Here is a 16,646-nt window from a genome sequence, read left to right as displayed (position 1 = left end):
ATATATATATATATATATATATATATATATATAATGTGATGAATGAAAAATTGCTTAATTACATCGATTGATTTACATCTCTTTTTATGTCTTCCATGTATAGTATATATAAAAATATATACAGATATATATATATATATATATATATATATATATATATATATATGTATATATGTACGTGATTATGCATACAATAGTTTTGACTTCTATATATAAGTTTTATTCAATTATGTTTAAATAGTATCATAAAAATATAAATTAATTAATTATTGAATGGCCTAAGGCCTTTATTATTATCAATCGAAACACCAATAAAATGACATAGTATATAGTATATGTAAAAAAAAAAAAAACGAAAATATGCAATATTTTATAAAGAAATATATTTATAAGAATTCTTAAACACACACACACACACACACACACACACACACACACACACACACACACACACACACACACACACACACACACACACACACACACACACACACACACACACACACACACACACCACACACACACACACTTTTTTTTTTTACTTAGAAAAGATAGATATCAAAAATCTTTCATTTAAAATTTTGTAGGAAATTGCAGATTAAAAATGTATTTAAATAAATGTGAATCTTATAATAATATAAGTTTTACAATACTAGTAACATTTTTACCCTATAACATTTATCAGTTATATGGTGCAACCATAACCACAAATCGTTTCATATATTAAATATTAAACGCATCTCTCTGTTAAATCGTAGATTAAGAAATACTTCCTCTTAAGAAAAATATATTAAGAAACAGAGTATATTTAAATTTAAAAAATTGTTCAGTTATTATTCAATATTGATCTATTGATATTTATTTTTATTATTATTCCTATAAAACTAATAAATGAAAGTTACATTTGTAAAAAATATAATTTACTATTTTATAATGAAATCTTTTTATACAATTTAATTATTAATTCTAATATCATTCTATTATTCCTTATAGTTGTAAACAATGGTTATATTTCTCCACTGCATTTTGTTTAAAACAAGAATATTTTAAATGGATATAAAAAATGATATTTATACAATATACAACCAATGTAAGAAATTGTACTTTCATTTGACTATAATTCATTGTTACAAATTCTTATTTAATTATTATTATTGTTTAGTTATATTATTATTTTCAAATAATAATAATTATAATTGTAATCATTTTCTATTAATGTACAATAGAACTTAAAGGATCTGCTCTTATAGCTGATAGATCTAAACGTGCATCCATCTCGTCATCCAATTCTCCTACAATTGCTCTAAAAAAAAAGATATTATTAAAATCGTTCATATTTTTTATTACCATTTTATTCATTCACAATTTTTGCAATTTAATTAAAAAAAGAAGCAATTATATATTGTAAAAAATGTAAATTAATAATTATATATAAATTAATAATTACATATTTTTTTATTCAACAATATTTGTGTTGTCTATTATAATATCAGAATAAAAGTAAAATTAATATTATTTTGTTTAATCTTATTAAATAAAAACAAATAAAATAATATTAATAACAAAGAATTATTTAATTAAATATCACTGATGATATATATAAAATTGATGATATATATATATATATATATATAAAATTTATATATGATATATAAAAATATAAACTGTGCATTTTATATTTCAAATATATTAGAATGAATTAAGTTAAATTACTTACACATTATCACCTCTAATAATATGTAAACCTAATACTACTTGTTCTACTCCTTGTGTTGTACTATATACACGTTCATGAGATTCATCTAATATTATGTTAATAGTTTGATCAAAACCTTTCAATGTTCCCTGAAAATATAATCTATTTAAATATTACATATAATTTTAATCTAAAATTAATATAAAAATATATTATAAATCAATAATAAAAAATTAAGCTATATACATATTTAATATATACATAAATATACAGAAAAATATTGAAATAACAATTTAATTATTTATATATAAATTTTTTATCAATTATAATATAAGCATACAAATTTATAATAATATTTATAATATTTATAATGTAATATATTCACTTACAATAAAGTTTCTACCATCAGAAGTAATAATAGAAACAGTATCTATGAATTGTTAAGAATTGTCAAAAAATATAATAAAAATAAAAATAATAAAATCAAAATAAAGGATACGATTTACATAGCTTTCTAAACCTGACGCCATAATTTTTTATTTTATACTTATTAATTACACATTAAAATAATTTTCAAGTAATATTATGTGAATTTATATACTTAATGTTTGTTGTGAAAGTAAAAGCGTATCAATTAATTCACCATTCTACAAATGCACATGTTATTCGATTATGTTTTAAATTAGAATTACATTAAGAATTATTTATTTTGAATTTAGTGTCAGATGTTCGGTTACATGATCAATATATTAAATGAAAATGCAACAGATTATTAAAATAATTATTGTTAAGATTTAAAATGATTGGTAGCATAATTCTATAATAAAGTAACATAAATACAATTTTTTTTTATTTTACGAAATTATTATAACTTTAAATATAATAAATTAAAATATATTTAATATATTAGTTAATATATATTAAATATATAATAAAAAACTTAAAATACACAAATATAACATAGTTTAGTTAAATTTTGATAGATTTAGGAATTCATGAATATCATGAATTGTTATTAAATAGAATCATTATAAAGATATATTTCAATTTTATTATCATTATTATTTATTTATTAAAATTTTATTATTTTTATTGTTAAAATTTTATTTTATATTATTTTGGATTATTGTAAAAATTCTATTATTTACTATGATGGCGCACTAAACAGTTATTTTTTGCATTGTAAAGTTTATTATATGTTTGTATTCAACATTATGGACATTCAAATAACAAATACACGAAGAAAGATATTAAATCATGTAGTTTGTAGTATTTTAGTAGAATGTGGTTATGATACTTGTGAAAAACAGGCATTAGAAGTTCTCACAGAAATGTTACAATCTTGTAAGAATATTAATTTCAAAATATTTCTAACCTCTTAATATTAAAAACTTTATTATTTTATATAATATATTTTTTTTAATATTATCTTTTATTTTTTATTTTTTTAAAAATAAATTTTGATTAATTTATTATTATATTAATAATATATTCTATATACATAATTAGATAAAGCAATAATGTAAATATTTAAAAAAAATAAAAAAATACTTAAATTATTTTTAAAATTTATTTGTTAAATTTATTAATTTATTTGATATAAATAATATAATTTATTAATTTTATTTAACAAATTTATAATACAAGCAGAAATTATTTATAGTTATCGTTGAAGTTGGAGAATCAGCAAGAAATTATTGTGAACTTTCTGGTAGAACAGAACCACTTATTGCAGACGTTATAGTAGCATTAATAAATATGGGTATAAAATTAGATAATTTGGAAAGTTATGGAAAGAGAGCTAATAGAACAGTTTTACCACCACTTCAACAACAAACTCAATCAAAGCAATTAAATATTTTGCAAGCTGGAGTGAAACAAAGCCATCCATCTCATATACCAAGTTATTTACCACCTTTTCCTGATCCACATGCATATATTAGAACTCCGGTAAAGTAAGAAATTAAAGTAGATATAATTTTTTAAAAACTTATAATTTATATAATTATCAATATTTTAATTAAAACAATATTTATCACATGCAATTTTGAACTATATAGTTTTAACTTATTTAATTTATTTACAAACAGACACATAAGCAACCAGTAACGGAATATGAAGCAATAAGAGAAAAAGCAGCAACGCAAAAACGTGATATTGAAAGAGCTTTAACTAGATTTATCGCAAAAACTGGAGAAACACATAGTCTGTTTTTAACAGAAGATAATAGTATGTTTCCATGTAAGTAGAAATCTTATCATGTAATCATAAATCTGATTCATATAAACTAATAAATTTATATATACTTGTAAATACTTTTAAGAAATAAATCCTATTTTCAGTAATATCATGTAAACCACAATTTCCTAGTTATCTTTCTGCATTGCTTCCACAAGATCAAATATTTGAGATTGATCAAGATTTTCAATTTGAACCAAGTCCAATTAAAAAGAAAAAAGAACAAGAAACAGAAGAATCGGAAGAAGGTCTGATTATTATTTAAAAAAAATTTAATTATCTTAAATAAATATCAAGAAATTTATTTTTTTTGAATAATTTTATGATATTTTATATTTTTTATAGGTATAAAAGGACAAAATGAAGATATTGAACAAAATGGAGAAATTACAACGCAACAAGATGTTATAGATAATCCTTATTTAAGACCAGGAAAAATACCAAAGAATAAAATACCAGGAGTTACAGCTCCTGGATTACATTTAATGAAAAGGGATTCTCTTGAATGATTATAACAATTGTATTTTTTTGTTAATTTTATTATTTTTTTAGATTAATATTGTGTATATAATGCTTTTATGATACAAAATGTATTACACTAATTTTTGTATTCATACTATATAATAAAAATTAATCTTTATTATAAATAATTTCATATAAAATTATTTTATATTACCAAAATTAATGTTACATATTATAAATATTCAATATAAATTAGATAATATTAATTATATAAATATTTACTGTATCTAATATCTAATCTAAAATTTTGTTTAGATATATATTAAATTGATTTCATATGTAAATATGTTTGGTTTTATTTGATCTAGTTTTTAAATTGATTGCTTACTTTGTATTATGTTTTAATATATCATTTATATATCATTCATATATATTGCACATATATAGCACCAGTTTAAAAAAAAAATAAAAATATGGAAATAATTAGATAAGATTAGATTTTCTAAAAAGAATGAGTAGATAATTTACAAAAATAGTCTTCCTCGTTATAATATTGTATGTAAGATTTTTTACATATAGAGTAATGCATGCTTAAGTAACATAGTTTTAGCATGCTTAGCTAATACCGAATTATTCCCATTTCTGAAATTACTTTCAAGAATCCTCTAAGTAACAAGAATCTATCATATTTTGTTCTTCTATTTTATTCTTACTCATTCTTGATTTAAGTAATGAATTCGGATTTCCATATATAACTAACGCATTATAAATTCGATACAGCGTCAGTTAAGTGTGTAGTAGTTTAACGTAATAATATGTATTAAAATTATATTCGTTTCATTTGCAAAAATACATTATCCTATCTTAGTGAATAATTTTAATATCTATAGATAAAAATTTTATTCTTATTAATTGTGCTGATTTTAGATTGATATTGTGTATGCGCGCGCGCACGCGCGCGCGTGTGTGTGCACATACATGCACATACAAAATATACTTACTACTAAATACATAAAAATATATAGCACATAATTTATATAAGGCATAAGCTCTATCATCTCTATTTTACTTTCTTACTTACTTGTTGAAAACTATATAAGAGAGATAGGCTTTAGAAATTGTTATAATTAAGCATTCTCTAAAATATTTCATCTGAAAATATCTTTTGATTATATTTTTTAACAACTGAGACATATCTCTTAAAGAATTCATTTCTAATATCACTAGCATGTTTACTATAAATTTTAGCACTTATATATAGAAATGATCAATACATTATAATCATTGTATATGAATGAATCTTTTAAGAAATATTCAAATATTTGAAATGAATATCGTTAAAATCAAAAAATTTTTTAAATATATATATTTTTTTGTATGTATAATTAAAAAATATATAATAATTATTTCTGAAAATTCATTTTTTAAATTATGAATAAACTAATTTTATAAATTTTGTTTTTTTTTTACGAATTCCATATTGAATTAAATTAATTTTAAAAAAATATTGAATATTTCTTGATAAAAAGATTTTAAATCAATTTAAACTCAATCAAATTTAATGTAAACAAATCTTACCTAACTTTTATAATTCACTTTCATTATATTGCAATTGCTTGCTTAATATTGATACCAAGGTTGTCGTCGCACCCACCGTAATTTCATACCAGATGCGGTACGTATTTTTATACTAGCACATTCTGCTGCACGAACAGTTTCTTTTACGCTTTGCATAAGATTTTGAGCATTTCCAACTAACATATCTGTTGCTTCCTGATCTTCTTCCGTGCCTATATTTTTTGAAAATATTTTAAATAAAAATTACATATTAAATAAACTTAAAATATCTAATGTAAAACAAAATTGAAGAAAATTTTTAACATGTTCCATAGATTCAGTGAAATATATATTATTTCAATATAATTGTTTCAATAAATTTGAATTTAAAAACGAATAGAAAAGTTACATTAAAAAAAGTTAAAATAGTTCATTAAAAAAAAAAAAAAATAGAGAAAACCAAATATATTTTGTAAAAGTTATTTTCAGTTGAAGCCATGATGAAGATAAAATTCAAATATACATTGGTATACTATGTTATGAAACAAGTTAAAAATAAAGATATTTATTTCTATTTTACAATTCTATAAAATATAATATACTATGATTAATATATATGATATTCAAATAAAAATAGTTTGTAGATAACTATTATAAATAATTTCAATTTAATAAAAATTTAACTTTTAACATATAAATGTTGCGTGCTATAAAAGAAAATTTTTATTTGCAAATAAAATAAAAAATGTACGAAAATGAATGAATTTATTATTTATAAGAAAATTATGTGCAGATAGAATACTAATTTAGAATACTTTTAGAATACTATATTCTAATACTAATATTTTTCAATACATAAAACATTGTGTGTATGTGTATTTATATATATAATACTGTATATTACAATTTAAAATATTTTAAAAACAATGAAATGTGTAGAGAAAAAAATCATGCAAAAAAGATAAAATATGTGCATAAAACTTAAAATAAGATGTAAATATTAATATTGAAAAGATAAATAATATAAATTAATGAAGATTCAAGATAATAAAGTTAAAGATTTTAGTCTAATTTTTTAAAAACAAATTATATGTGTATATGCATATAATATAAATATATTGGATATATATAATATTGTTTCTTATACACACAACATTAATTTCAACATATTATTTATTTTCAACTATATTTTCTATACTAATTTATATTTATTTGATCAACTTACTGCAGCCAATCAATTCGTCTATGTCATGATGAGCAGAGGCACATTAAACCATTTGTTTCATCAATAAATCAAAAGTTAGAAAATTGAATAAAATAATTTCATGTTTTATGATTTATAAAAAAAGAAAATTTCATTTATAAAACTAAATATTGTAATATTTTAATAATAATTTTTTTTATTTATTTTATTAAATATTTCAAAATTTTATCTAATAAAATAATTATTATTCATATATTATACTTTTTTATTAATCCATTATAAGAAAGCAAAATATGCATGCACTGCAAGTGCAAGACTGTAATCTGTTATCTACAAGTAAATAAAAGAAACGCTAAAAAAAATGGCAAAAACATCAAGTATAATTTATTAATATTTTTACCATAAAGCATCAACTCTTCCCAGGTAGGGAGCGTTTCTACATATAAAAAATGTTATTAATAACTATTTTCATTAATCAATTAATAATTTTTTATAATATAAATTATATTTTTTATAATTTTTTATAATATAAAATTTCTTCATTTTTATTTTATTTATTTAATAATTGGCAATTTATGTGAAAATTACTTAAAAATATAAATATTTCAAAAAATATGGGTAATACAAAAAATATTTCATTCAAAAATTATAGAATATTAAGAGAAACATATTTACTTGATCTAATAATGATTTTATAAAAGTTACATTTAAATTTTTTATTTTTGAAACTGACATGTGACATTTGCATTATATAAACATAATATATTCTTGCATAAATCATTCTTAAGATATAAGTTCTTATGTTTAAAATATGTATATAGTTATTGAAATATACACATAGATTTAAACACTAATGCCAAAGATAAGTTAGATTTCAAAATTGATATATCAAAATTAATAAAATAAAATTAATATAAATTAATATAATATATAAGTAATGTTTTGAAAACATTTATAAATATTTGTTATAATAAAAAATATTGGTTTTATTTAGAAATTACATTTAGAAATTATTTTATTTAAATGATGTTCATAGAACTTTTAAAAATTATCATTAAATAAATGTCAATATTATATGACATTTTTTTATTCTATAATTTTTATCAGAAACATTTTTTTATATAATAATTGAATTTTTATTCACATATAGTATATACAAAATAAAACACGTAATTAGAAATATTTCAATTATTCCATAAGTATTCTATAATTTTAGTAAAAAATATAAATATAAATAATTGAAATTGATTGCATAGAAGATATGTGAAGATCAAGTATTTTTTTTTAAATAGAATCATATTTTTTATTAAACGATTTCGCTAATAATATTTCATAAAAAATATTAAACTATTCAAAGAATTTGAATTTGAATTTCATAAAACTTATTATACAAAAGACAAGAAAAACATGAACAGAAGAATATTATTTTGTAATTTTCTTGTTTTTTTTATATTTTGCAAAATTTAAAAAAAATTAAATAAAATTATTTTTTTTATACAAACAAATTATTTTTTAATGGAAAATTATCAAAATTAGTAGAATCAATTAAATGTATATATAATGTAGATGCATATGTAAAATAATATATATATATATGTAAATAATAAATCGATTAATGTAATAAAAAATATGATTTTTTTTAAAAAAATAAATTTAACTTTCATATATCTTTTATATATTCAAATAAAAAAAATCATTTATTAAATTATGTTTTTAAAGATTTTTTAAAAAATTTTATTAAATAATCAAAATAAATAATTTTAATTACTTTGTTTCATTTTGTATATAATATTATATACAAAATATTAATATGTAGACATCTTTGGAGAATCGATTCTAGAGACAAAAGCAAATACAAAAGTTAATGTAAAAATCATTGATTAAGACTCATTTATTAATTTATTTATTATAAGTTATAAATAATTTAGTATTAGATAAAACGAGAACAGAATATAATAATGTAGAATATAATATAACAGAATAATCTCATTCTATTTCTGTTTACTTTATCTAATGCAAACTTCAATTATTTATAACAAATAAGTTTTAACTAATTTTTTATACATCAATTTTTGAGTTTATTTTGATCTCTGGAATCTTCTAAAAATGTCCTACGAATATATAAATATTCTATGCATTAAATTAAATAATTATGTATACTATACCTTGTGCACCCAACATTGTAGCTTTCACTGTTGATAATATTTTTAATTGCGTTCCTATAGTAGGTATTCGTTCACAAACTTGAAGAAGATTCTATAAAATAAATATAAAAGATATAAATTTTAATTACACAATATTATATAAATTATAATAAATAAATTATATACATACTGTACGAATACGTTTATCCGTGCATTCTCTAGCTAACTCCTTAGCTAGACGAGTAACTTCTTGAGAAGCTTCTGCAATAGCCTTAGCACATGCAATCAAATCTCTTTTATTACCACCTTCTCCTCTAACTAAGCCTGATAATCTACCCATTAAAATAGCCATTTTTTTCGCAGCAGCGATAATTTCATTATCCTTGCTTGACCATTGTCTTACTTCTTGATGCAAACCATGAGCAGCCATCTGTTTTCATCATCAATTTGATGAAAAAATATTATATAATATTATATATTATATATTAATCTTAGAAAATAAACAATTAAAAAATAAAATTTCATTAATACCATTATAGGTTGATTAGGTTGCGGTGCGTGCATAAACATTTCATCTTCATCATCCGTTTCTGGTGGTGGAGGTCGTGGAGGCGGAATATCTCCACCAGGCAAAGGAGGACGTGGTGGAACAACTTCTGAATAAATTAAAATTGTCTATAATAATTATAAAAATATTATATTTTTTGCCAAATATGAATTTATTATCAATGAAAAAAACACTGAACACAATAAAAATCAACATTCATAGAAACAATGCATATTTCATAATTACCATCATTATCATAATCATAATAGTAGTCTATTGTTCCATGTAGCATTAAAAATATCAATATATATTAATAGTTTTAAGTTATGTATCAATACAATAATTACTATAATAAAACATGCACTAAAATATGATAAAAACAAACATAATAATTATGCAATATTAACAAACAAAAATAAAAAATATTCATGTTAATTATATATTCTGAAAAAATAATGAATAGAATTGTTAATATAAAAATAAAAATCAAATTTATATATTATTATAATGATATCAGTAGAAGTGGGTAAATGAAAAGTAAATGAAAATTGCTAATTGAAAATAATATTTAAAAAATAATAAATTATTTAAAATAATTTTAATTAAAATAATTAATTTTCCGAATGTTTAATAATATGTATTTATAATATTTAATGAAAATAAATGCAATGCATTATTTTTTTTTAACAAAAATATTCGTATTCCTTTTATAATTTTATAAAATTTTTTTGATAATTATATATATTTTATCATCTTTTTTTATTTTTTATTATAAAATATATCTTTATTTTTTATTATAAAAAATTGTAATAAAAAAAATATATATTCAATTTCAATATATACATGCTTTTTTTTCATGATTAAACAAAGTTTTAAGTATTGAACACTTGCAATTCCAATTCCTAAAAATACCAATTTCAAATTACCTCCGCCGTGAACTGATTTTTCTAACTCAATGTCAGAAGCCAGTTCTTGATATAGGAGATCAGGGTTATCTCCTGATAAAAAAAATAATTACTTTCATGTGTTAACATCAATAAATAATTTTACTTCAAAAATTTATATATTCATTTTCATTTTTTACCAACTTATTAATAAATATTTTTCAACAAGAGAAAAGAATAATTATATAATAATTATTTAAAATTTATTTAAACTTATTTTGATTGTTTTCTTTTCAAATAATAGTAAATACCTTCACGTGCCCACTTTGGTAATGGACTGATAGAGCGATGTTGAGATTTATTTGTGTTTAGACTAGGGCTGATGACACATAAATTGCTTGGCGATGGTTGATTTCTTAAAGGTTCACCAACTAGCATTTAAAGAAATGTTCACAAACATTTATATATAAATTTCTTATTAAAATTTAAAAATAAAACAAGAGAAATTATGTTGAATTATACTGAGATGTCCTATTTTTACACAGATACTATTTTATTAAATATTAAATTTAAAATTTAAAATGAATTTAGCATTGCATACGTTTTCAGATTATTAATATTATTCATTTTTACATATGTAATGAAGTTTTAAATATTTAATTAATAAAATATAATTGATCATGCATAAATTATTTTCATATAAATATATAGTACCTTTATCTATGAAGTAATTATATTGACGGTTTGGCAAATGTTTGTCTGTAAGAAATATGTTAAGAATTTTTATATTATGGGAAAAGAAATATTTGAACTTTGTCTAAGAAAACATACATATATTAAATGAATTTTATCCATTTCAATAATGAATAATTAATTTCAATAATAAATAGTTATTGCAAAGCCATAAGTCAATATACAATATAATAAATTAAATAAACAAATAAAAAATAAAGATTATAAATAGTACATGAACAAATGTCCTATAAAAATAAAATTATCAAAGAACATATATTAAATTAATTACCTATATTCAAAATAAGTTAATTTTAATAAGGTATATATTTTTATAAAACAAATAAATTATATATAAAGATATTTTATATGCTTACCATCATTAAGATGTAATTGCGATACCTCTGGCGGAGATATTACATCTGGTTGAAGTACGATAGCCTTACGAACTTGTCCAACATTAGATAAAAGCTATAAATAAATAAATAAATTAGTCACAATAGTAATAATAAAAAAAATATTTATCTAATCTAATCTAAAAGTATGTTGATTTATATTTTATAGTACTTACTGTACGATTACTTTCTCTCCAATGAGAAACTGCATTATTATCATTAATATTAATTGCAACTAATTTTGCATCTTGGACCATTGGAGCAACACCTAAATAAAAATTTTAAAAAATTAAAAATAATTTAATTAAAATATGTTAAATATAACTAATTTGTAAATATTATTAAATAACATGATTGAATATCATTTACTATTTTGGAGAATATCTGTAGCCTGGTTTACTCTTTGAATGAATGCAGTATCTTCACTATTATCACTTTCTTGTTTTGCTACAAGTATTACTCTGTTAGCTAATCTGGCAATAGCAGCCGTATTGTCAACCATTTTTTGTGGATGACTTTTTGCAATAGCTTCTTCGCATAGAAACGAATGTTTTTGCATTTGTTCTTCTGAAGTTCTAATGAAATCTCCACTATCAGTTGCTTCATCACATAGTGCCCGAACTCTTTGTATTGTATCTGCATATTGCTGTCGTAAATTTTCAAAATGTTCATCAGCTGCTTTACTATCAGGATAAGTCATTCGAATACGCCCAGCATTAATTAATTGTGGTGTTAAAGATTCAACTTGTGAAGCACTTGTAGTTAATGCTTCTGCCAATTTTTTATTGCCTCCACTTCCTAAAATTTAGATATATATTATATAAATAAAACAATAATAAATTTGATATAAATATAAATACAATAATTTATATATATTTTATATTATTATAGTGAATAAAAAAAATATAATAAATAAATATAATATAAATAGATAATATAATATGTATGATATAATATAAATACATATTTACATACCACCAGCAGCCACCATTTTAGCTGTTTTTGTTGCTCTATTGGAAAATGTTTGAAGAGCATGAGTCTTATCATTAAAATTTTGATCTCGACCTAAAGAACCTTCTGGGGTCAACACAGCATCTGTAAATTGTTTCAGAGGTGTCGTTATATCAATGAAATCTTCAACTACTCTAGATACAACAGCTTGTTGTATTCTATTCTTCAGCTCATATAGCTTATGTGATAATTGACGAGCGATTTCTTGAGCACGAGGAGTATTTCCTTGACCATGAGCACATAAATCACCAAGTTGATGAGAAAGATTATCAACTTCATCACAGAGTTGTAAAATTTCTGCTTTATGTATTCCTGGTAAACCCTCAGCAACCTAATTTAGAGTATAAACAAATTAATAAATATGAAAAAAATTAAAAGTTTATATATAAAGAATATAATGATGATATAATTAAATTACATTATTATTATTTTAACAAATATTCTAACTATACACTAAACTTACACTTGCTACATGTTGTTGATTCTTTCCATTTGCAGCATTTAAATTATTAAAATTAAATGATAAATCTTTGAATTTGTAACTATAATTATCATTAATTCATAATCAAAAAAAATATTATTGTAATATTTAATATATATATATATATATATATATATGTACCTTTTTTCCTTCATGTATAATTAATGCTATTGCTCTTTGACCAAGTCCTTTATCATCATGTTGAGGATTAAGAAGCCATTTATTTGCTTGTTCTAAACGACCTGCAACTGTATGAGCAGTTTGTGTGGTTCCAGATTTATCAGCAGCAATAATGGCAGAAGCAATAGAGCTACGAAGTTCATTTGTTTTTTCTTTTATACTACGTGCTAAAGCTTCTGCTTGTGGTGTACTTCCTTTAAAAATAAATATATATATTATGAAAAATTAAAAAAAAAATATATATATTTATGAAATATATTTTACATTTATATACATGTGCATTATACAAACCCTTCTCATTTTGTCTTAATTCACAAAGAGCATTGGTCATAGTGACAATTTGTGAAGTTAATTTTTGTAATGATTCTGCTTGTGATGGCGGAAGATATCTTTCTGCTAATCGCTGTGCTTGTTCAACTATTTGACGAAGACTCTTTTCTCCTAATCCACCACGCAATGCAAATCCATCATCTAACCAATCATAAGCAGCTCTTATTCTAGACTCTATAGCACTTTGTGCTTTTTTTAATACCTTAAAAGAAAATAGAAAAATATAACAATAAAACAATTAAATTTTATATTTCAAAAATTTTTATATTTACTGTTAATTGGTCAGCATCCCATTCTTCTTCATCATATGTTGTAAGTTGTAATACCCTGATAATTTCATTTAATTCATCTGACATTCTACCTGATAAATAATTACGATTTTCAGCTGCTTCTTCTGCTCCTTTACCGCCTTGAGAGATAATATGAATAAATATTTTCATGGAGCAGATGAGAATTGGTGCAAGTGTTTTTACCTTTACATATTTCATAATACTTATTAAAATAATAATTATTATAATATGTTGATATCAAATGTTCTTGTAATTACCTGTTCTAAGCATCGTACTAAAATTTCTCTATGCACTTGATGAGTTAACTCTTTTTCTCGAGCACTTACTTCTTTTGATACTTTACTGAGGCAAGGACTTAAATTTTTAAGAAAATGAACTAAATCTTCCATTGTTTCAATAACTTCGGTTACTGCCAAATAATCTAATACTCTTTTACATTCTCTGATAATTTTACGTACTTCACTTTCATCAAAACATAGTAATAAAGAACTAGTTCCTTGAAGAATACCACGTGAACCTTCTATAAGTTTTTTTCTAATAAAAAGAGAAAAATTTAATTTTTTTAATTTATAATAACATTATTTATCATTATTTAATATGTTAACATTGTAACATTTACAATAGTATTATAACATAAATTTTATTTTATTTTTTGTACCTAGCTGGACCAGAATAAGGATCTTGTTTTAACATAGCTGATGCTTCTTCTAAAAGACGTGAAGCTCCTTCAACACGTTGTAATGCAGCAGGCATATCTTGTTTAAGCAAGGCATCATCAGAAGAATTAATTGTTTCTTTTCCTACCTATATATTAATATATATTAATATATAGAGAACAATATAAAGTAAAATAAATAATTTTAATAAAATAAATTTAATTTTACAAAATAATTTACCTTAACAAGATTTGCTACTGCCATACTAACAGCTTGTACAGGTTTTCCTAAATCAGGCATTGCATTTCCATCTTCAGCTTCTTCATGTAAGATAACAAGTCTCGAAACCTATATTATAAAAATATAAATGATAATAAATTTTTTATACATATAATTTTTATAATATATAAAAATATAAAAAATTTATCTATATTATAAATTTATATTTTTATAATTATTATATTTTATAATTTACATATTTCATAATTATTTTATATATTTTTTATAAAAATTAAATATTAAAAAAAAATATATATATGTAGACATAAAAAAAATTTCTTAATTATATAGAACTATTTAATATATAAAATGAATATTTTTGTATAATTATGAATATATTTCATACATATACGAGTATTTCAATTTTAATATAAAAATATTAATTACATATTATCATTTCTAAAATAAAATATAATTTTTTCTATATAATTTTTCAAAGTATATTAATATCTATATAATTTTATTTTTTTATTTCACATTAACATTATCATTATTAGAACATATTCAAACATATTTAATTTATGAAACATTAATAATTTCATATATATAATGTGTGGGATGTTTTAATGATAGGTAAGATTCTGTATGTCCATTTTTGGAAATACTGAGTAATCTCAGATGACATGGTTTCTTATAATGTTATGTGCTGGGATTGAATTTCATATAATTTAGCTTTTAAAACTAAAGATGAATTTAGTATTCCTGTCCTATATTTGTAAAATGATGTCATAGTTCTATATAAAGAAAGACAAGTCATTTGGCAAAACTTTGTGAAAATGAAAAATATCATAATAAATACTTATTATTATTCATAATAATAATAATAATAATAATAATAATAATAATAATAATAAATATTTAAAACTATTAAGTTAAAATTATAAATTGTCACTTTAAGTTTCTTATATAAACTTATATTAAGAGATATGTTAAATAATTTAATCTGATAAATTTTAAATGTATAAAAACATATTTTTCAAAACAATATAACAAACATTTGATATATTTTACAAATATATTTATTTAACTAAATTATTTGTTAAATATCAAATTATCTCCTTTTCTTGAATATCTATTCTTTTTTTTTTACTCTTTTCTTTCACAAATAAGAAAATCGGTGACATTTTTAGAAATATAATAAAATTAATAATTTTCTATAAATCTAAAAATTAAGGGATAGAAAAATAAATATAATTACCTGCTGTGCGACAGGTTCGAGAATACTTTCTATAGTTTTTGTATGAAATACCGGCATTTTAATAGTTTTACTTTAGAAAATGTAAAAATATTAATTATTAAAAAATATTTATACAAAAAAACTTTTTTGAAATTTTGATAAAAAAATTATATGCAAAAATATTAACAATATATTAAAGAATCGAAGAACTTTTCTAACGAAGCAATGTGAAACAACTCATTTAATGTAGATATAATGAGAAAATACGTAATTGATGGATCACATAAACGATTGTACTATCCGAGAAAATGATATGGATACAACATAGAAATCTAGGGAAATAAGATGACTATGATATTTGTAAGTTACTAGATTATATAGTA

General features: G+C 20.7%; 3 protein-coding genes across 6 annotated transcripts; 1 reads left to right on the top strand and 2 right to left on the bottom strand.

Annotated features, from left to right (window-relative positions):
* Window positions 1–591: 591 nt before the first annotated feature.
* Window positions 592–2,452, bottom strand: LOC552155 (U6 snRNA-associated Sm-like protein LSm8). The gene is made up of 4 exons (XM_624534.6): window positions 2,196–2,452; window positions 2,086–2,126; window positions 1,718–1,845; window positions 592–1,303 (listed from the first exon to the last, which is right to left on the bottom strand). The coding sequence occupies exons 1-4, from the start codon at window positions 2,224–2,226 to the stop codon at window positions 1,213–1,215; spliced, it is 291 nt and encodes a 96-aa protein (XP_624537.1). The 5' UTR covers window positions 2,227–2,452; the 3' UTR covers window positions 592–1,212.
* On the bottom strand, window positions 1,718–16,582 carry LOC552082 (vinculin). Of its 4 annotated transcripts, none has more exons than XM_026445677.1 (21): window positions 16,285–16,582; window positions 15,048–15,155; window positions 14,810–14,955; window positions 14,409–14,685; window positions 14,134–14,334; window positions 13,823–14,063; window positions 13,493–13,725; window positions 12,835–13,201; window positions 12,229–12,657; window positions 12,036–12,127; window positions 11,842–11,935; window positions 11,447–11,491; window positions 11,044–11,163; window positions 10,775–10,846; window positions 10,095–10,121; window positions 9,833–9,957; window positions 9,492–9,731; window positions 9,323–9,413; window positions 7,558–7,593; window positions 5,975–6,186; window positions 1,718–1,845 (listed from the first exon to the last, which is right to left on the bottom strand). In XM_026445677.1, exons 1-20 carry the CDS (start codon window positions 16,339–16,341, stop codon window positions 6,017–6,019), a joined length of 3,171 nt encoding a protein of 1,056 aa, XP_026301462.1. In that variant the 5' UTR covers window positions 16,342–16,582; the 3' UTR covers window positions 1,718–1,845; window positions 5,975–6,016. The 4 variants fall into 4 exon arrangements, with proteins under 4 accessions (XP_026301462.1, XP_006560008.2, XP_026301464.1 ...); XM_026445678.1 differs by lacking the exons at window positions 1,718–1,845; window positions 5,975–6,186 and adding exons at window positions 7,147–7,196; window positions 13,334–13,354; XM_006559945.3 differs by lacking the exons at window positions 7,558–7,593; window positions 10,095–10,121.
* LOC411742 (transcription initiation factor TFIID subunit 8) lies at window positions 2,766–5,450 on the top strand. Its single transcript, XM_395210.5, has 5 exons — window positions 2,766–3,040; window positions 3,360–3,646; window positions 3,787–3,937; window positions 4,039–4,182; window positions 4,280–5,450. The coding sequence occupies exons 1-5, from the start codon at window positions 2,893–2,895 to the stop codon at window positions 4,441–4,443; spliced, it is 894 nt and encodes a 297-aa protein (XP_395210.2). The 5' UTR covers window positions 2,766–2,892; the 3' UTR covers window positions 4,444–5,450.
* Window positions 16,583–16,646: the final 64 nt, after the last annotated feature.

The sequence above is a fragment of the Apis mellifera genome, linkage group LG15 (genome assembly GCF_003254395.2).
Source record: "Apis mellifera strain DH4 linkage group LG15, Amel_HAv3.1, whole genome shotgun sequence".
Taxonomy (NCBI): Eukaryota; Metazoa; Arthropoda; class Insecta; order Hymenoptera; family Apidae; genus Apis; species Apis mellifera.
This window is presented reverse-complemented; position numbering and strand designations above follow the sequence as displayed.